Below are 20763 nucleotides of genomic sequence, written 5' to 3'. Positions count from 1 at the left end.
TTAGAGCTTTGTGACTACTTCAAACAGTTCCCCAAGAATACCAACTAATCAACCTCTTTCACCCACCTCCGCTGCTCTCACTCCCCTTCCTGCTTCTCACCAACAAGTTTATGGTGCGGGAGGGTCCCAGATGCAAAAAATCATTGGCAGATATTGATCGCAAACAGTGACAGTGATATAAAATCACAGGCTCCCAGGTGCAGTAAAGAGCAAGCGGGGGAATGGATGTGTTCCCTAGAATGGTTTTTTTTTTAAATTTGTTTTCCTGCTGCTCATTATCCTTCAGCAAGATTTTGATCCTTTTTTGCTCTTCTCTCACCCTTTGGTTAAAAACTGAACACAGGCAAATGAAGCACCGATTGCACAGAGTCAGGCGTTGGCTGAATTGTTAACAGGAGAAGCGGCTTTTGAAAAGGTTTATTAACCACTAAGGGAAACAGTCCAATTCACAGGGGTGTCCTCACATTATTTCATGTCTTAGTCGAAGGTGACTTGGTTTATAAGTTCAAATCATTAGTGTCACCATCATCAGTGGGTCCCACGTTCCTCTTCTGCTCACAAGTGAGCATCTCCACCTCCTTCATGAACCGCAGACACAGCTCCTCCTGCCATGGCAGAGCCACGCACTGAATGGTGACAGGCAGCCCCACGGCTCCTTCTACAGCCTGCAGAGGAGACAAGCGTCCTAATGTCACCCAGGGCACTCAGGCACTGACAGCCCAGTCAGAAGCACATACCAACTGGTGGGAGGGGCACAAAGAGTCAAGTGACCCTCCCCAGGGTCAAGGGCCTCCACTGGCCTGGGTGGGGAGAAGAGGGAGTGGGGCCAGAGCCGGAAGGGAAAAGGTGGGTTCAGAGCCTCTCCTCTTCCAGCCATGCTGCCTGGCACAGCATCCAGGAGCGGCTCTGGGGTCTGGTTGCAAGGAAGAGCAGACGAACATGCCAGGGGGAGCCGGCTCAGCAGGAGGGCAGAACCCCACATGGGATGGGGAGAGTGTGGGTGTATCACGTGAGGCAGTCATGTGCTCCTCTTTTAGCTGGTGCCCCCCCCCCCCCACGAGTCGCCTATCTAGAGCAGTCATCCTGAAGTCAATGGCACTGCTAGCAGACAGTCATAGAGATACAGGGTGCCAGATTCTCAGCTTGTGGAAATCGGTGGAGCGACACTGAAATCAATGGAGTTCTGTTTTACTGAGTGCTTACTGTTAATGAAGTTACTTTATCTGTCTCCCATCCCTTCCCCAGCCGTCTGCCTCATCCTGTCCTGTAATGCAACCTTGTCACTAAAGCGTATGAGAAATTCCCTCTGCCCAACCACGCAGAGGGACATCAGATTGGCAGGGCAGATTTCCCTTAGTATTGATCTGGAAATCGTCCTCTGTAATGTCAGCTTACCTCTCTCAGCCTCTTATCCCAGGGGTCGCCGTAGTGCCCTCTGTAATTCTTCAGCTCTTCTTCATCAGCCTCCGTGACGACGCTGACCGGCACAACCCCAGCGGGGAAGTTCAAGACGTTGTATAAATTGGTGTAGGAAGTAGCAGCTGGGAAAATACAACAGAAAAAACTCAGAGCATCAGGTTTCCAATTCTGTCGAGCCACAGCTGGCATGTAGAACCCCAGCTCTGGGCAAAGTCCTTACTCCGAGGAATAGAACGCCCAGAGGATTTGCTGGACAGTGCAGACTTCACTCATGATGAATGATTGGTGGCCACGAAAGGCTCCCTATTGAGACGTTGGACAATGACCTTTCCCAGGACATTTCTATAAGACGGTGGCAGTCAGAAGTGTCTCAGCCTTGGGCTGAGGCCTTCTGCCAATTCAGCTTTAGCATCCACATTGACCCTCCTGATAACTGAATGAATTCTGCCCTCATCCAATGAATCAGTGCAATTTACTCAGACATTGTGAATAATGCCACAGAAGCTCAAGGCTCAGCAGTCAGTAACCTCTTTCTCATTCTCACGAGCCAGGATGCATGGAGCTGAACATGGAGCTTGTATTAAATGGAGGTGTCACTCCATTAACTTCAGACAGTTGTCCATGAATACTGGAGAGGGTAAAACCTCCCAGATCACAGAGCACATCCACTTCCCAACTGATGCAGGATTGTTCAATACTGGAGATTAGCATCCAGAGCTTTGCCCAGTCTAGCCTAGCTCAAGTGCTGGGACCTCCATCATTTCCCTGAAGAGATTATTCTACAGCCAAATATTTCTTGGTATTCAGCCTAAGTTTTATTTTGCTCAGTTTCATCTTATTACCCTTCTCCTCCCCCCCCCCGCCCAATAACAGCATATGCTGCATGTATTGCACTTGTTGGCACAATGGCAGGCTCATTCCTGGACATTTAGCCAAGCTAAACACATTGCCCTGGATTCTCAGCTTGTGGAAATCAGCGTAGCACCGTTGAAATCGATGAAGCTACATCAGTTTGTACCAGCTGAGGATCTGGCCCATTTGTTCTTTTAGGAACTGATGCAAGTCCACTGAAATCAACGGGATTCTTTCTATTGACTTCAATGGTAGTTGGAGTATCACTTAGGTAGGAAAAGTTAAATGCACAACTACAAAATGGGGAATAGCTATCTGTGTTAGCGCAGCTGAACAGGGCCTAGGGGTTACAGTGGCTCACAAGCTGAATACGAGTCATCAATGTGATGCAACTGCGAAAAGGCTCATGTGATTCTGGGGCGTATTAATGAGAGTGCTGTATGTAAGACACAGGAGTTAACTGTCCCATTCTACTCGCCACCGGTGAGGCCCCAGCTGGAGTAATGTGTCCAATATGGGGCACCACAATTTAGGAAGGATGTGGATAAAGTGAAAAAAGAGTCCAGAGGAAAGCAACAAAAATGATTAAAGGGTTAGAAAACCTAACCTATGAGGTTGAAAAAACTGGCCAGGTTTAGTCCTGAGAAAAGAAGACTGAGGGGTGACTGGTAATAGTCTTCAAATATGTTAAGGGCTGTTAGAGGACTGTGATTGATTGTTCTCCATGTCCACTGAAGGTAGGACAAGAAGTAATGGCATTAATCAGCAACAAGAGAGATTTAGGTTAGATTTTAGGGAAAACTTTCTAACTCTCAGGAAAGTTAAGCTCTGGAACAGACTTCCAAGGAAGGCCGTGGAGTCCCCATCATTGAAAACAAGTTAGGCAAAGACCTGTCGGGATGGTCTAGGTTTCCTTGGTCCTAGTACAGCACAGGGGGTTGGACTTGATGACTTTGAGTTCCCTTCCAGCCCTACATATCTATGATTGATAGCTACTCTTTTAGTAGGTTTTTCAACCTTGAAAAGCTTGCTTCCATTTCTGCTAGTACCTCAACCATACCAGCCTGAATTGCTAGAGTTAGACCTGGCCAGAGATTACCCAATAGCTTCCCAGGATAGCCCTTGTTAAATGCTGGACCCAAAGCAGGACACAGCATAACATCCAGCTCCAGCTTCCTCCATTTAGCAATGAATTCTGTACGGTAAGCCTAGGAAGAAAGAAAGAAAGAAAGAAAGAAAGAAAGAAAGAAAGAGAGTTACAGTTGTAACTAAGCTACAGTTGTGGCCAATCTGTATTTTCTTTAAAAACTTGGGTTTTTTGTTTCGAACATCTTTGTGCTTCCTGGAAGACTACAGCATAACATACGGAGCTGATCAAAAGATGAAAATTTGGCCAAAATTTCAGAACTGCAAAGTAATTTCCAATTCACTGGGTTCAAAGTGGGCCCATTTTTTAATCTATTTTCATCAAAAATCTTTTGTTCACCGAAAACCAAGATTTTAGTCAACAAAGCATGTCAATAACTATTTGAATAATAATTTCAAAATGTTGAAATTTGTCGTTTCCTGAAAAGTGGGGGTTTGATAAACTCATATTTTTGACTATCTATGTCATTAAAAATGTTGAGAAAAACAACAAAAAACATGTCTGTGATGCTGACAATTTTTCACAAAGTATTTCCAGTTCAAAAAAAAAATTTTCATTTGGAAAAAAAACACATTTGAAAATTTTCAGCCACCTCTACTAATGTACCGGTTTACATGTGCACGACTGCCCTCTGCTGAATGGACTATCAGACTTGCTTAAGCATGAATATATCTCTAACTAATGGCTGAAGCCTCCAAGAATTCTGTTTTGCAAAAAAATTTGAAGTTCTGACATTTGTTTTTATTCCACACTGGAATGAATGCGAGAGCTTTAGAATTTTTTCACCAGAAATCAAGAGTGAGACACCAAACACACACTGCAGAACAGCCAGTGGTTAGGGCACTTGTCTAACATGAGAGAGAGCCAGGATCACGTCACTGCTCCAAATTAGGCATGACAGAGGTTTGACCCTAGAGACCCTACATCCTAGGTGAATGACCGAACCACTGGGCTACTGGCTAGCTATCCTGGAACTGACGAATGTTCCACTGAAACCAATAACGTTGCTGTGAGAAGTTTCAACTAATTGACATTTCCAATGGGAAAACAGTCCAAAAATTCCCAACCAGCTCTACAACAGAGGCCACAAACTCTCAAGAAGATTCTGCCTTAACTCAAATGCTGACCATCTGTGCATTTGAATGCTTAGGTTCTGGTTTCTAGCCTCAGTACCTCCACATGTGGTTTAACTAGCAATAATGGTATCTAGTGTTTGAAGCTATGGATTTGCTTCAAGAGGAAATACATGAAATTGTTCATTACAAGTTCTTCCTGTGCTATTTCTGCTTGGAGAAAGCAGTCCGAAGGATCATCTTTCCCTTGAGTGAATAGACGCCTCTATGCATGTAAGTTCTGCCTGTACACTCATCACCTATTCTAGAAATGCTTGTTTCTCAAAGTGAGGTGTGTCTGATTTAGTCTCACGTGATCAGTTTCAGTATTGCACTGACTGTGTAGCTGAAATGACCATTTAAATGTCAATATGAAATCTTGATGATTTGTCTTAGTGAGAAAATAATATTACCGCCACTGCAACGTGATGCTTCCAAAGGCTTTTTGCTGATCTGGAAAATTGACAGGATTAGTCGTTCGTACATCATATAAATAAAATGCAGATAAAAATGTCATTAAAATGATAAGTGTCATTATTACAGAACACAAATGACCACATATGACAATTATATAGATCAAGCAATCATACCACATATGAGCCAAATATGTCTAGGAATACATTTAAATTGCCTTTCAGTGTTTATTTTAAAAGGGTGTCATCACATTTCTTTTCACTCAGCCATATGGACAAAATTCACAATAAATTCACTTAAATCCATTCCCACCTAGCTTCATTGTGATATTGTGATGGGGTGTAAATCCCACACCGGTGGGCAAAAAGGTTAACTGGCATCAATACACAATTAGCACACTTTTTTTGCATCTGGAGGTGTGTGTCAGTCTTGATTTGTTATCCGACCATCTGGGGAGGATCTGGGTCTGCTCTATAAAAGACAGAAGTGAAAGCTAGGAGGAGACCCAGGACAGGACGGAGAAGCCCAGGAGGGAGAAGGTTAGAGGCCCCTCACTCTGGGACAGGAACCAGAGGGAAGTTATAGAAGAGGAGCTGGGCAAGGGTCCAGGGAAGTAGTGCTAGAGGTCAGTGTTCCACAATAGGATTAGGGAGCTGGGGAGAACCCACCAGGACTAACAGCTCAAGCCTGGATGGGCGGAGGTTCCTTTAGCTGGGTTTGTTTGGAGTTTTCTGCATTCTGTTTGGAGGAGACCCAGGGCAGAGGATGTAGTAAGCTCCCTCTTTCAGGGAAGCAGCTGCGCATGAGGTGAACCTGAAGTCCAAGGGAAGATGAGGAGCTGCTGAGGGACAACAGCCTGCTGGAACCCTGGGAAGGTGGAGAACTGCACCAGCCGTACACTGTGTGGTGGAATGAGACACAGGAGCCAGACACAGACGCAAAGTCACTGGGTTGCAGCTGAGGCTGGCCTGAGTGAGAGGGCAGCCAGATAAGCCCAGTCAGTTCTGAAGACTCAGCTGTCTTTATATTTCCGCTGGATCTGTTAACAGACCCAAGGGAGCCGGGAAGGGATGGGAACAAGACCACCTGGCTGGAGGGCCGAGTGATGAGAAGAGGCAGCTCCCCGTGGGACTGCGGTGACCATCCCCAGGGGGTGTCAGAGGAGGAAGTCTGCCTTACCATGCCCAGCCACAAGGGGGAGTGACTGTGGTGAGTCAATACTCCCACAGATACATACATGTAGTGAAATCATAAGAACGGCCACACTGGGTCAGACCAATGGTCCGTCTAGCCCAGTATCCTGCCTCAGACAGTGGCCAGTGCCAGAGGGAATGAACAGAGCAAGGCGATTATTGAGTGATCTATCCCCTGCTGTCCACTCCCATTTTTTTGGCAATTAGAGGCTACAGACAGTCAGAGCATGGGGCTGCGTCCCTGCCCGTCCTGGCTAATAGCCATTGATGGACCTATCCTCCATAAACTTGTCTAATACTTTTTTGACCCAGTTAGACATTTGGCCTTCACAACACCCACTGGCAATGGATTCCACAGGACGACTGTGCGCTGTGCGAAGAAATACTTCCTTTTGTTTGTTTTAAACGTGCTGCCTATTAATTTCACTAGGTGACCCCAGTGCTTGTGTTATGAGGAGTAAATAACACTTCCTTAATTACTTTCTCCACACCAGTCATGACTTTATAGACCTCTATCATATCCCCCCTTAGTCGTCTCTTTTCCAAGCTGAAACGTCCCAGTCTTATTAATCTCTCCTCATACAGAAGCCGTTCCATACCCCCTAATCATTTTTGTTGCCCTTTTCTGAACCTTTTCCAATTCCAATATATCTTTTCTGAGATGAGGCAACCACATCTGCATGCAGTATTCAAGATGGGGGTGTACCATGGATTTATAGAGAGACAATATGATATTTTCTGTCTTATTATCTATCCCTTTCCTAATGATTCCCAGCAGTCTGATCACTTTTTTGACTGCTGCTGCACATTGAATGGATGTTTTCAGAGAACTATCCATAGTGACTCCAAGATCTCTTTCTTGAGTGGTAACAGCTAGTTTAGACCCCATCATTTTATAGGTATAAAATCCCGCCTATTTATCTTTTTTCTGGGAATCATGGCTAATTATGTAATTACTGTATTTCAGAGGAATAATAGAAAATTGAAAAAGAAGATATCCTGATTAGTCATGTACACACAAATGTAAGGATTTTCCATCATTTACTGGATGATTTAATGGCCCTTGAGGCTCAGAAGATCTGGGTTCTATTCCTGGATCTTGTCATTTCCCTGCCTCAGTTTCCCCAACTGTAAAATGGGGGATGACGACATTGACTTCCTTTGTTAAGCACTTTGAGATCTGAGGATGATAACAGCTAGAGATTATTAGATTAACATGTTGCCCTCAGAATGGGATTCGGGGAAAAGAAACATTGCCTGCTATTTCTGTGTGATATACAAGCTGGGGCAGTTCCATTCAACACATACAGAATACAAGTGTAAAGGCTTAATGGCATGATCTAATTTCCATTACAGCAAATGGAAAAGACCTCAACTCATCTCAAGGGAGCTGCATCAGGCTTTACATGTGGGGAAAGCATTCTGGAATCCGGGGGATCTGGGCCAAAGCCCCCTGAGGTTAATGGGACCCTTTCCACTGGCTTCAATGGGCTTTGGGTCCAGCCCCTGGCTTGCAAAGTATGTTCCCAACGGACTTGCTCATGCAACACACAAACTCTTCAGTATGCTTCTCAAGCTCAGACACCAGCTACGAGCTGGAAGTGGAAACAGTCTGGGTATAGACCAGCGTCCTACTGCGATTTACAATTCATACCTCGTGTGCTGCTCTCCAAGTACCCATGTGAGCTAAAGCAGGGATTCCCCGGGACAGATGGGTAGCCACAGATGTGTATTTTGCCCCTCTAGGAGAACAGCAGCCTACTCTGGTGCAGAAGAAGCAGAGCACAGAGCACGAACCTAAACCCAAGCAGGAACAGGGAGCTCTACATTCCCTGAGGTCATATCAGGCCACCAGTAGAAATAAAAATGATCTGTACAGCCTTGATTCTGATAAGGAAGGTTTTAAAATGCATAGTCTCCTCAGGAGATACCAGCTTCCTTTCTACTTCTGATACCACCACAAAGGCACCCTTTCTATATACCTTAATTTGATGGTGCAGAGGAGCTTTTCACAGAGCCACTTACCCCACTCCACACAGCGCATTCAGATTGCTGGCGATTCGTGGATACTTGGAGAGAAACAACATTTGGAATGAGTGGGTCACAGTGCAGGGCAGTCAAAAGCAGCATCATTCAGAAGAAATCAGTCAGTTAGTCTGCTTCAGCCTTCCATGAAAACCAAACGCTACCGAGGCCCAACCAGAGCAGGCCTGCGTAATGAAGTCTGTCTGCTCTACAGTTTTCCATTGCAGCAGTAGAAATAGTGCAGCAGCATGTGAACAATCAGCAATGTCATAGCAAACATATATGCTGCTCAGAGAGTACCCTTTTTCACTGTACTGTATTTCATGAACAGTTTCTCCAAGATAAAACCCGACAGCTTCCCTTTGCAGAACAACAGTATAAGCAGAAGTGTTTATGAGACACCCTAAAATACATGTCAACATCAGAAAACAGGAATAAACATGCTTCTGCATTGCTTTGCCTGTCACAGGTACCCATTTCCCCAGGCGTTGTACCTTCCAGATTCAATTATGTTTTTTAATCTGCACCCATCGTAGTAGCTACTAAGGGCTTGTCTACATGACTAGTGAGTCTGCAGCATGATAGGGTGTGAATCTAGCCTGCCACGCACTAACTGTCTGTGTGGATCCTGCTGACACACACTAACAGTGTCTTAGTGTGCTTTCATCTAGTCCTGCTGTGAATGGGTATTAGATCAAAGCACACTAAGGAACTGTTAGTGTGCATCAGCAGGATCCACATGGACAGTTTAGTATATGGTAGATTCACACCCCAGTTTGTCATGGACTAACTGTTGATTCAGACAAGACCTGAGCGTAACTGAAGTAGCTCTGAATAAGCAGACACACAGGACGGTGCCCTTAAAATAATACAAGCAAAAACTGTAACGAGCAATCATTAAAATGATGAACCACTATGCATATTTATTAGAGAGTGATCCAAACTAAAATCCCAGATCCAAACATCCCCAAGGCCTTAGGAGATCTGAGATCGGGATCCAGAACTGGATCTTTACTGGCCACCATGAGTTCCTAGGAAAAAAGTTCATAGCAAAACGCTGAGGATTGTTCCCACCTTTGGGATTTACCTGTTTATAGCTAAGCTTTAAATCTGATCATCAGCAAGAAGAAATGGTAACCTACCGCCAGTTGCGTAAGGTTTGTGATTATTACTGTCCTGAATGACCTGTTCTGCTCTGTGATAAGGCCACCGTATGATGCAGGAAGCGCATAGTTTTATTTTGATTCACCTGTTGGACCCACTAGGCTAGGAGGAGGAGAATCATCTTCTTGACAATTATTGTCGTAAGGGAAATGGTCCTAAATACAAGTTCTCGTTCAAATCAAATTGGAGAAAATAGCTTTGGTTTTACTCCAAGACTCCAGAATTGCTTCAGACTGATTTATATCACAACAGCAGAACAATGCAAACAGGGTCCGGGACTTCACCACAAATGCTTGCTGGATAGATGCTCTTTACATCTTCCTTCTCCATCTGTGGGAACCCTCCCAGCCTGTAGACATTTGAGCATCTCCCACTGCAATAAGCGTGCAAAGAGGATACACATCGAGGTGACTTACCACAGGCTTTAAGATGAGGGCCAGAATCTTCTTCACCAGAATGGGAAGACGGTAACAGTTGATCTGCGATTTCAGGGTCAGATCCACAATGTCCCCTTTGCTGGGAGGTGAGGGAGAAAGGAGGCTGTCATGTCAATCCAGTTGTAGAGTGCTGCTTCCCAACCAACATTTTAGCATCTTTAAATAGTAAAATGACAACTCACGCAGGCACCAACCCAAGGTATCAAGTTCTGAACCCCTGAGCATAACAGAAATCATTGCTCAGTGTGTAAGGGTAGATGCTCCAGAATAACTCTTTGCAACATGACATGAATGCTTATTTCCTATATTTCCATTTTTTTTTGTAGACTATGGAGTATTTCCCATTTTTGTGGGATTGTTTGTTTTGTTTTTACACACCTTGGGACTTGCCTTCACTCTGCATGTCCCCTCACCCTAGTTCTGAACACTTCTACCATGAGTCAACGTAACCTCACGCAATTCTGTTATCCTCCCCACGTTGCAGCTGGAGCAACTGAAGCACTTGGAGATTAAATGACATAAGTAGGGTCACGCAAGGATTCCGTGCCAGAACCAGGAATCAACCCCACATCTCATGAGTCCCAGTCCAATGCCTCAGCCACAAGACCATTGCCCCTCTTTCCTGGCCTTTCCCCGTTTGTACGTGTATTGTGCTGGTTTGGGGAAGTGCTCTGAGATGCAGAATGCTGTATACATCCAGCAGCATATTTTGCTTTGGAATTCGGATGCCGTTGTGTAAAGTAGGGTGGGGGCCCAGATATCTCAGAGACTGCATCACTTTCCGAAACCTATCTTGACAGCTGTGATCAGGCAGGATGCCGCAGCGGATGGAGCCCACCATGAAACTCACTGGGTCTAGACATAGTCAGTGAAGGACCCTCCGCCATGCAATTCCCTACCACCAGGGATTAGAATGAGGTTCAATCCCTTTCCGACTCTTCTCTTTGAGAAGCCTTCTCCATCAAACCACAAGAACAGAACAGCCAGCAGTCACGGAGAGAGAAGACCAAGAACCACCACAGCAGCGCAAATGATGAAGATGTGGAGAATATAGTCCTATCCCACAGAAATGATGAGATTCCTAATGGTCTTAATGGCGCTTTGATGCTACAGCACCGGACCATTGAGAGCGTGGACATATATAATTGAGGTTAGCGTGATGCGGCAGACGATGCTATACAAGTATAACGGGCTGGTTGATTAGCTTAGACCAGGGGTAGGCAACCTATGGCACGTGTGCCGAAGGCAGCACATGAGCTGATTTTCAGTGGCACTCACACTGCGCAGGTCCTGGCCATCGGTCCTGGGGGCTCTGCATTTTAATTTAATTTTTAATGAAGCTTCTTAAACATTTAAAAAACCTTATTTACTTTACATACAACAATAGTTTAGTTATCTATTACAGACGTATAGAAAGAGCCCTTCTAAAAAATGTTTAAATGTATTACCGGCATGTGAAACCTTAAATTAGAATGAATAAATGAAGACTCAGTACACCACTTCTGAAAGGTTGCCGACCCCTGGCCTAGACAATGGAAACTCAGCACCCACTAGAAGTGAGAATAATGGGACCAATGGAGCTTACTCTGTTTAGCATCCTGTAAACTATCCCAAACTAGTATGGACTGGGAAGGCACAATCTTAGTTTCTTAATAACATTCTTCAGAAGAGTCTCAGCAGGACAACAGAACACGCAGAGACAACCCATCCTCCATGTTAATTCCAGACTAATCAAACCTGGCCTTCTTGCAGAAGGAACCTGTCTGCTGATTCCTCCTGATGCCCCATTGCCTGCATGACCCATTGAGCCACAGCAATCGGCCTCCAGCCCTGTTCAAAGACGACGGGATTTACTTACAATTTGTCCAACAGATTTGCAGCTCCATCAGAAAAGAGGCCTCTGGTGAAAAGCTCATCCACCATGTAATCAATCCGAGGGGGGGTGAAGGGGACCAGCTGCATGAAAAGCATCATGGCTCAAGAGGGGGCAAAGACATTGGACAAAAATATACGTTTGTGGAAACCTTGCTAGAGAAGCAAAAAAAGGGGCTCTCCTCTTGTTCCAGATTCAGATTAGCTGTGGGTGCGCAGATGCATTTTCCCTAAATACTAATGTTGGAACACATCTGCCAAGTGTGTGTCACTGCCCCCACTAGTGGCTGGTCCAGAGTGGAGAATAGCCTACTGCTTCCGGTAGCTAATGAAATTCCTCCTTTACTCAAGTGGTAGAGGGGCTTTGGTACTGATTGTCCCAGGTTCAAACTCTCATTAACCTGCGTCTCCCTGATGATATGAAAACTTGCCCCAACCTCTGATTTATGCCCTCTGAAGAGAACTGCCCTTTTGCCTGGCAAACATGAGCTGGATTAAGGGACTGAGAGACCAGGGACCCACGGAGGTTCAGATGTCTTGATATTCATTGGGACACAAGCATAAGCAATATTACGGGGAACTGGGACCCATGGCAGTTTGGAAGCCCCGAGCCATGGTTGGAGGTATGGAAAGAATTTCCTCTTGACGATGTTTTAAGATGTCAAAGTCAGACCAGTGGGCCTGCGAGGCTAGTGAGACAGTGGTGGCTGGGAACAAAGACTATTGAATGAAGCTTTTCACTTTCTAATCTTCACAACAGGTTAGTGAATAGGCATTATCTCCATTTGACAGATGAATGGGTCAGGGAAGTACCTGATTTGTCCAAAGCCACCTGACCCTCTAACGCTTTTCTCCCCAGCCTCGTCCCCTTCCCTTCCCTTCTTTCTATTTAACTGATCACCTCCTAAGTAAATCCACCTCCCTGAAAAAATCCTGTGGAATTAACAGGACTTTTGCTGCCATCACATTGTTCCCGCTAACTTGTATGTTCTACCCCTCCCTCCAGGTTGTCTCTCTCTGGTCTATTTAGGTGATACGCTCTTTGGGTCAGGGTCTGTTTACTGTTTGGTGTTTGTGCAGCACCTAGCACAACAGGGCCGGTTTCTGCCTGGGGCTCCTACGTGCTATCAAAATACACATGCGTCATGTTTTATGTTACTGCTGGGATTAGAACTCTGACAATCCCTGGCCCTCAGGCTAGCGCTCAGCGCAAGAAACATACCGTATGCCCTGCCTCCTGGAGAAGCTTTTTGATTTCCTGGACAGCCCGTCTCATGCTGGGTGAGGGCTGGAAATAGCTGTCTCCGTCGTAATACCCGATCCGAAGAGAGATTGAACTGGAGTACACCTGGAAGCAGAGGAGCTTTCGCTTAGGAATGGGGGAATGGCCAGACTGGGTCAGACCCGAGGTCCATCTAGCTCAGTATCCTGTCTTGGACAGTGGTCATTGCCAGGTGGTTCAGTTGTGGGCGAATTGAGGTTCTGTCCAACAGTAAGCCATGTTCTAAGATGGCGGGCCCACACTTGGTTCAATGGGGCTATATCCATAATACAGATCACAGGTTTGCAAAGACTAGGATGTTTTAATCCACAGCGCCGTGTCACACGGAGGTTCCCTCACTGAGGAGCAGTCTGACTCTGTTACCTCCTCATTGAAGGGCAGGGGTGGCACGGTGGGGTCCAGGCAGAACATGTCGTCACACAGGAGCGCTCTCATGCACAGAGCCAGGCTGTCCACGTCCCTCGCCATTGGCCCGACCGTTCCTGTAACTGCAACCACAAATGCAAGGACGCCCATCACTGAAGATGGAATGCAGAGGTGCCCCTTTACATAGTCCATCTCTTGGCTCATATGGGGAAGGCTGTTCAACAACACAGGGCATGGTGGGCCAAACTCTTGGGGCCAGATCCTCGATCCTACTCTCTGTTTCCTTTGCAGCAGGCAGAGTAAAAGGAGCAGACTGTGTCTGTAATCTCCCTGTTGGGGATACCAAGCAGGGAGGAGACCCCCAAGCCAGCAAAGCCAGTCCCTATCCTTCCCCACTTGCCATTCTCCAGACCAGAGGGGTGGCCAGAGTACAACCTGCTGTGGCAATCTGCAACTGGCCTTTGGGACCCCACGCCAGCTGGCACAGGTTAGGGCAGCCCCCAGGCTGCTCTAACCTGTATCTGGGGCCAGGCCAGGCAGAGAATCAGGATCCCATTACTCAGCTCCCCAGCAACACACCCCTCTGCGATGCACCCAGAGACAGCTGGACATAGCAGACATCTTGTGCTTAGTCATCAGAAGAATCAGGCCAGTCAAGATCCTCTTCTATACAGCATGAAGTGTGAAATTTAAAGGGACAGTGTCATATTTCTTAAAATACTTACTCACCACTAATAAAAATGGAAGGTGACAGCACAAAGGGCTGTAGCAGGGGCTAGGATCTGACTAACCACCTCTTCCAATTTTCCCTGCTCAGAACTTGTCATCAACCAACCATGTCTAACTAGCATCTAAATGTTATCCCCTAGGTAACCAGGCTTTATTTTCTAATCTGGACGGACTCACCTGATTTCATGCCGGCTATAGGACTGGCAAAACCATGGGTACTATGAAATATATAAAATAGGAGAAAAATTAGCAACAGTTAACTGTATTTGGAGGAAATATCTTTGCCTGAGTGGTAGATACCGCACTTACTACTGAAACAGACTACAGGTGCTACTTGGTACGTGTGTTACCAACATGCACTGCACTGTATCTGGTCTATAGCAAAGGGTCTCATTAAAGCAGCAGCAGCGTGGGAGGACAGAGCTGAGGTAAATGGCTCCAAAGATAGGTACAGGATAAATTGGCCTATATCTTCCCTTGTGAATATAATCTAAGTGTCCTCTGCAAAGGATAGTCCACGTCCTTCGAAAAGGGCAAGTGAATGCTTGTCTCTAGTCAACGCCCCAAGATTTAATGAACAAAGAGCTACAGTTGCTCAGTGATGCCTTGTACCCTTCCAGAATGGGAAGGGTGACTAAACGTAACCCTCTGAAAATTAGGAAATACAAAATACCATCCAGGCCGAGAGACTAGGAGGCTCAAAATCAATTTCTAGCAGCCCGACCTGTCAGGCTGCCATGAATGGAGCAACTCCCCGGACTCCGTTATTCCCAAGTTAGCATGTAGGCATCAGTGCTTGTTGCCTCTGGGCAGGGAAGCAGACAACACAATGGTTATGCAGGGCACAACCGTGCCTTGGGGACACCCGATGCCTGGCTCCACTGACTAGTAAAACAGATTTCACTAGTGGTCACGTGGTCGTTTTCTACTTCAGAGCGTACCTCAGCCTGTTGCCAGTCGGTTTGAGCCCACACAGCCCGCAGAAGCTGGACGGCAGGCGGATGCTTCCAGCGACATCTGTCCCAAAGCCCAGGATGGACCCTCCTCCGGCAATCAGCGCCCCCTCCCCTCCGGAGGAGCCGCCGGGGCTTTTCTTGTGGTTCAGCGGATTCACCGTCTGGCCATAGATCAAGTTGCTGCAGTCATAGCTGGAGAGAGGAAAGGAGTGGGTTGGCTGTTAATTATTTCTATCTCCGCAAACACAGCAGGAGGAAAGGTTTGCTGATGATACTGGACCGAAGGAGGGAAGCGAAGGTGGCGTGGTGACAAGAAGCAGGAGGGCAGGTAACTTTTCTCCTGCGCTGGAGGTGGGAGGAATGGATTCTGAAGAAGAAGCGCTGACCGGGAGAAGAAAGCCAAGTCAACCCCTCACTTGCCCAATTTCTTTAACGAGACGACAGAGGGAAGCATGGGCTGGGGGGGCAGGGACAGCTGTAATACAGAGAACAAGCTATTACTTTATCATGCTCTGCGGGACATTGGTTTTCACAAATGGAATCGCCCCCTGCCTCTTCAAAACCTGGACTATCACGCTGTCCTCTTCCTCCGCTCTGCCGAGAAATTGCACCAAGCCACCGCTGGAGACGTGACCCTTTAGGGGAGTGGAAAACAGAGCTCATTAGACATACTGGGCTGATGTGGTTGGGAGCTGATAGATTTTCCCTCCCAGGAACGAGACATGTCAGCCCCGTTGGTAAAAAGAAAATAGAAGACCCTCCTATTCTTTAATTCTGAGGCTCTTTGTCACAAGGAGAAGCTGCTCTGTGGCAGCCGGAGGAAAGTGGTCTCCTCACTCGGCCACCAAGCATCATCAGAACTGAACAAAATGGACCTGAGAAGGTAATCAGATAGCATCCACCTTCCTCGCCAGACACCTACCGTGCAATTTTATAGCTGCACAGCCTGAGTCCTGTGAACATGGGCTAGCCACAGGTGTCAGCCACAGACATGGGCCAGCCATGGGTGTCTTATTGCAGAGTGCATTGTAAAGCAAGGTATGTCCACAGGTCCCATGCATATGGCCCATCTCTTTGCTGCTATAAATTAGGTCACATGGTGGTGGGAATCAATCGAACATTTAAGTTAAACTTCCCTTCCTTTGGAAAGGGCTAGACATTTTTTTAACGAGTGTCATCAGCACAGAAGCATGTCCTCTGGCACGGTGGCCAAAGCACAGAGAGGCATATGAATCTTTAGCACATCTGGCATGTAAATATCTTGTGACTCCAGCTACAACGGTGCCATGCGAATGCCTTTTCTCACACTTTCAGGTGACACTGTAATTAAGAAGTGGGCAGCATTATCTCCCATAAAAGTAAACAAACTTGTTTGTCTGAGCGATTGGCTGAACAAGAAGTAGGACTGAGTGGACTTGTAGGCTCTAATGTTTTACATTGTTTTATTTTTTAGTGTAGTTATGTAACAAAGAAACCCTACATTTGTAAGTTGCACTTTCATGATAAAGAGATTGCACTACAGTATTTGTGTGAGGTGAATTGAAAAATAATTTCTTTTGTTTATCATTTTTACCATGCCAATCTTTGTAATAAAAAATAATATAAGGTGAACACTAAACTTTGTATTCTGGGTTGTAATTGAAATTGATATATTTGAAAATGTAGAAAACAACCAAAATATTTAATACATTTCAATTGGTATTCTACTGTTTAACAGTGCGCTTAATCTTTTTAAGAAGAATTCAAAAAAATTAATCAATCATGTGAATTAACAGTGATTAATGGACAGCCCTACTTATTATCTGTCTTTAGTCTGAAATTTTTAGGGTGACTTGTTTGAGATAAAATACCCCTTTCAAAAGTCTAAACTCCCAGGTTTTTATGAATACCTCTGCTTACTTAGAACAGTACAAGGTAGTCAACAGACCAGCAGTTTATAGAAAATACCGTGCCCACCTTGCAGCCAATGTGATTCTTGATGCTGATGGGAATTCCATACAGTAACCCTCTCTCCTCCTTCCTTCGCACTTCCCGCAATTGCTCCTCACAGCCTTGCATAAAATCTGTCACACAGTTCACCTCCCGGGTCACCTCCAAGGCCTTTCCGTGGACATGGAGAAAAGCGGCAAGGCAAACACACCGAGAAGGAAAGGGGATATAACAATGAATAAAGACAGTATATCTGAGGTTGAAAAGAGACCTTGCCAAACCTTCAGGGCTTCATTTTTAAGACTTTAGATTCAGTCCTTGGCCTTTCTATAGAGACTGCTAAGAAATATGCTCATTGTGATCAGTTGTTAGGACAATTTTATGCTCTGAGCACTTGTCCTATTCATCTGACATAGCTCACCAAACAGCTATTAAGATGGTGATGACTTTTCGCCTCCAATGTTGCCAACTCTTGCAACGTACAGGATGGTTTGTTTTTTTTTTAAAGTCCCAGCTCCTGGAATCATGTGATGACTTGAGACTCTCAACTTTCATTTTTAAAAAATAGTGCCTGGTGGTTGCAAGAAAAGCTTCAGCATGTCAATCTGAACAGCTCAGATACCAGAAGGCAAATAAAACGAACTCCAGTGTTTATTTAATTCTTAGGATTTTTAAGCCAGCCAATCTTGATTTTTAGCACTTGACTCGTGACTTGGCAATACTTAAGTCCTATGAGTCTGGGCCAAATTCCAACAGGTGAGCTAGAGGTACCAGACTACATCTCTCCTTACCAAATCCCCTCCACTCCACCAAGATACCCAACTTCCCAGAAGGCACCTGGAAAGTATAGCTCACGCTTGTGCGGTGCGCTGGGACATGCATAAATGATGAGTCTTCTACGGGCTTGGGTAAGAGGAGCTAAAAGAGATTTTAGCTCATGCAAAGTGGCTCACACAAATTTAGATTCAGAAGCTCTGGGCTTTATCCCCACTTCCAATGACAAGTAGTGGGTGGGGAATGATTTTCCTGTCCCATAAAATTTTCTCTCATCCTAAATGGAACAAAGTTGAAATTTTCATGAACTGAAAATCCAAAGGAAAAAAAGTGATTGGGGTCAATTGCAACATTTTATTTAGATTTCAACCCTTTCTTAGTTTTTTAAACTGCAATTAGCTTATATTTTGAAAACAAAAAGCCATTTCAAACTGGGAAACCAGAATTCTTCATTTAGAAAATATTGAAATATCTATTTGGCCAACTGAAACATTTTCAAGTCAAAAAATTCATCCAAACCAACCTTTTCCCACTAAAAGCTTCTATTTCCACCAATCAGCATTTTCCGATGGAAAAAAAACCTTTCGTTGAAAAAATTCCTGAGCAGGTCTACTGATGATGTTACCTTTACGGCTCGCTTTGCAGAAGAGACTGAAATAGAAAACACCCCACCTAAGAGAATATGTGCAGTGCCCATTCTCTACTGCTAAAAATTCCAGTGCGCTCCATGCAATTTCCTAGAGCTTCATACTGCCCCTCATTACCGGAATATCTGAGCATCGCTGTGGTAATTCCCCTCTCTTTCCACCCAAGACTACATGACCCAGCTTGCTGAGCAGAAACACAGAGGCTTCCCCTCCTAACTTTATAGGGCCAGTACATCTTCTTGGACTCACCCGATCTATGTACGTATAGAGGACACTCTCTGGAGAGAGGGAACCTTCCTTCAGTTTCTCAGCCAGCTCCACAAGTGGCAGGGAGAGGATGTGACCAGCCTGTATCCCTGGGTTCTGCAAGGTGGAGATGCATTGTTACACAGGGAAGGTTTACAGAAAAGATACTACAAACAATGGAGCAATTACACTCCAGGAGTAACTCTACTGAAGCCTGCAGAGAGTTACAACAGGGATGAGCTTGGCTCCCTGAGTGAGCTTATAAACACCATCCAGGAGTATTAAAAACTCTTGGCGATGATTTATTCATGCTCTGCCTCCTCCTACCTAATCCACACTCTTCCTCCATAGATATATCCCCAGCCAACATGGCAGAATCCATTCTCCTGGACTCTGTGCGAGTCCGCCGAGGGGAAGCTCCTTACGGCATTGGAGCTTATCTTCTGGTTGCATTAGGGGACAAAGCAGAGACTTATTGAAAAACAACAATGTTTGGTTATTTCAGCGAGAGTGCTCGAGCAGGTTGTCTGCCAAAATACTTTAGTAAGATAATCGAGTTAGCTGGGTTGGGGCAAATTAGGGGAGTGGGAAATAGCTGCGGAAATTTTATTTTACAAATTCCGATCATGATTTACAAAGTGACCCAGAGAAAGACTTAGTAAAAACAGAAGAATCACACTACATTTTGTAAGAAACTAGTCAGAAAAGAGTTCGATTTTCAGTCTTGTAAAAGGCAATTTTGCAGCAGTTTCCCTATGAAATTGTTTTGCCATTTTTGATCAGCGATCACTGCTGGATGATTTCTGCCTATCTCTGCTAATCACCTCCAACAGGGGATTTTTAAAGCTCATAGAATCACAGAATCTCAGGGCTGGAAGGGCCCTCAGGAGGTCATCTAGTCCAACCCCCTGCTCAAAGCAGGGCCAATCCCCAACTAAATCATCCCAGTCAAGGCTGTCAGGATGTTCACTTTAAAGAATCAGAGGGGGAGCCGTCTTAGTCTGGATCTGTAAAAGCAGCAAAGAATCCTGTGGCACCTTATAGACTAACAGAGGTTTTGGAGCATGAGCTTTCATAGGTGAATACCTACTTCGTTAGATACATGTAGTCACTTTAAAGAGGTAGCCTTGCAATGCAACAGACCATGCAGGAGCAGGGAATGCATTGACAGCCAAGTTCCTGTTAATAATACAGCGCCGTCTCATTCCGAAAACCCACTAATTACCTCTTTGTCCAAGGAGCTGCAGCAACCTCAGTGTTTTGAGCTGTGTGACATAGTGGCATTACTTTTCTGTATGGCTTTATCCTTGTCTATAGTGCCTTGATTTTTCAGCTGAGACAGTCACCATTTTCAAAAGGGATTATTTGGTTGGAAAAAGAATTAAAAAAATTCACATTGTTCTGCCCCCAATTTGCAACTAGCAATAAATGTCAGTTTATCCCATCTCTGCTCCAAAGACCTTACAATCTAAGAGCTAGATACACACTGCAGCAGTGTCTGCTCATTTGTATGCAAGAGTTAAGCAGAAATAAAGTCCCTTTGCGTGGGCGTTACACCAAGGGCCCATGGCTCTCCAAAGGGAAAGGAGGCACTGAGGGCACCTGATAAAAGGGGTACATCACTGTATATGGAAGGGAGTTCCCCCTTGAGGTGGGCCGCTGCTCAGCATGATCTTGCCCCAAATGATCATTTAGGGAATGAACAATCTCGACCCACTTGCTTAAGGCAACGCAAATCCACCCCCAGCCAGAAAGTAAAAGTTACCTGCTGTTTAAACCGCCGAGCCACCTCTTCCATTCGTTCTAGACTCAGATCCCGAGTCCTCCTTGCCTGGTCCATCTTCTTCTGGATCTGTCTCTGCCCCACCCATCGCCACACCAGCACCGCTATGGCTGAGCCGCAGAGCAGGGCTACCACGGCATGAGGATCGACCTCGCCCTCAGGCAGGAGGAGCCTCCAATCTGCCTGGACCATAGCGGGACTGTCTCCCAACCTTCACGCCTGCTGATACGCTGGGCTTGGGCGCATTAGCAGGAAAGAACAGGTGAAGGCTGGTGCTACTTAACTGTCTGCAGCGCACAGTCAGCTAGAGACCAGATCTGAAACAGGAGAGTGTAGAACTCCAGAGCTGGGCATCCTAAACCCTGGACTCTGGCAGTGAACCTTTGCCCTGTCAGCAATAGCCAAGTGGGGACTGC

The 20763-nt window shown here is 45.6% G+C and overlaps 1 protein-coding gene across 1 annotated transcript; it reads right to left on the bottom strand.

The window, feature by feature from the left end:
* Positions 1-255: 255 nt before the first annotated feature.
* LOC115656534 (vitamin D3 hydroxylase-associated protein-like) lies at positions 256-20539 on the bottom strand. The gene is made up of 15 exons (XM_030573347.1): positions 20330-20539; positions 18568-18681; positions 16925-17068; positions 15470-15603; positions 14954-15160; positions 14190-14230; positions 13281-13405; positions 12858-12983; positions 11622-11719; positions 9743-9842; positions 8163-8206; positions 4944-4983; positions 3371-3479; positions 1396-1541; positions 256-665 (listed from the first exon to the last, which is right to left on the bottom strand). Exons 1-15 carry the CDS (start codon positions 20537-20539, stop codon positions 498-500), a joined length of 1806 nt encoding a protein of 601 aa, XP_030429207.1. The 3' UTR covers positions 256-497.
* Between the last annotated feature and the right edge of the window lie 224 nt (positions 20540-20763).

The sequence above is a fragment of the Gopherus evgoodei genome, chromosome 8 (assembly GCF_007399415.2).
Source record: "Gopherus evgoodei ecotype Sinaloan lineage chromosome 8, rGopEvg1_v1.p, whole genome shotgun sequence".
Taxonomy (NCBI): domain Eukaryota; kingdom Metazoa; phylum Chordata; order Testudines; family Testudinidae; genus Gopherus; species Gopherus evgoodei.
The sequence above is the reverse complement of the archived record's forward strand: the minus strand, read 5'-3'. Positions and strand labels throughout refer to the sequence as shown.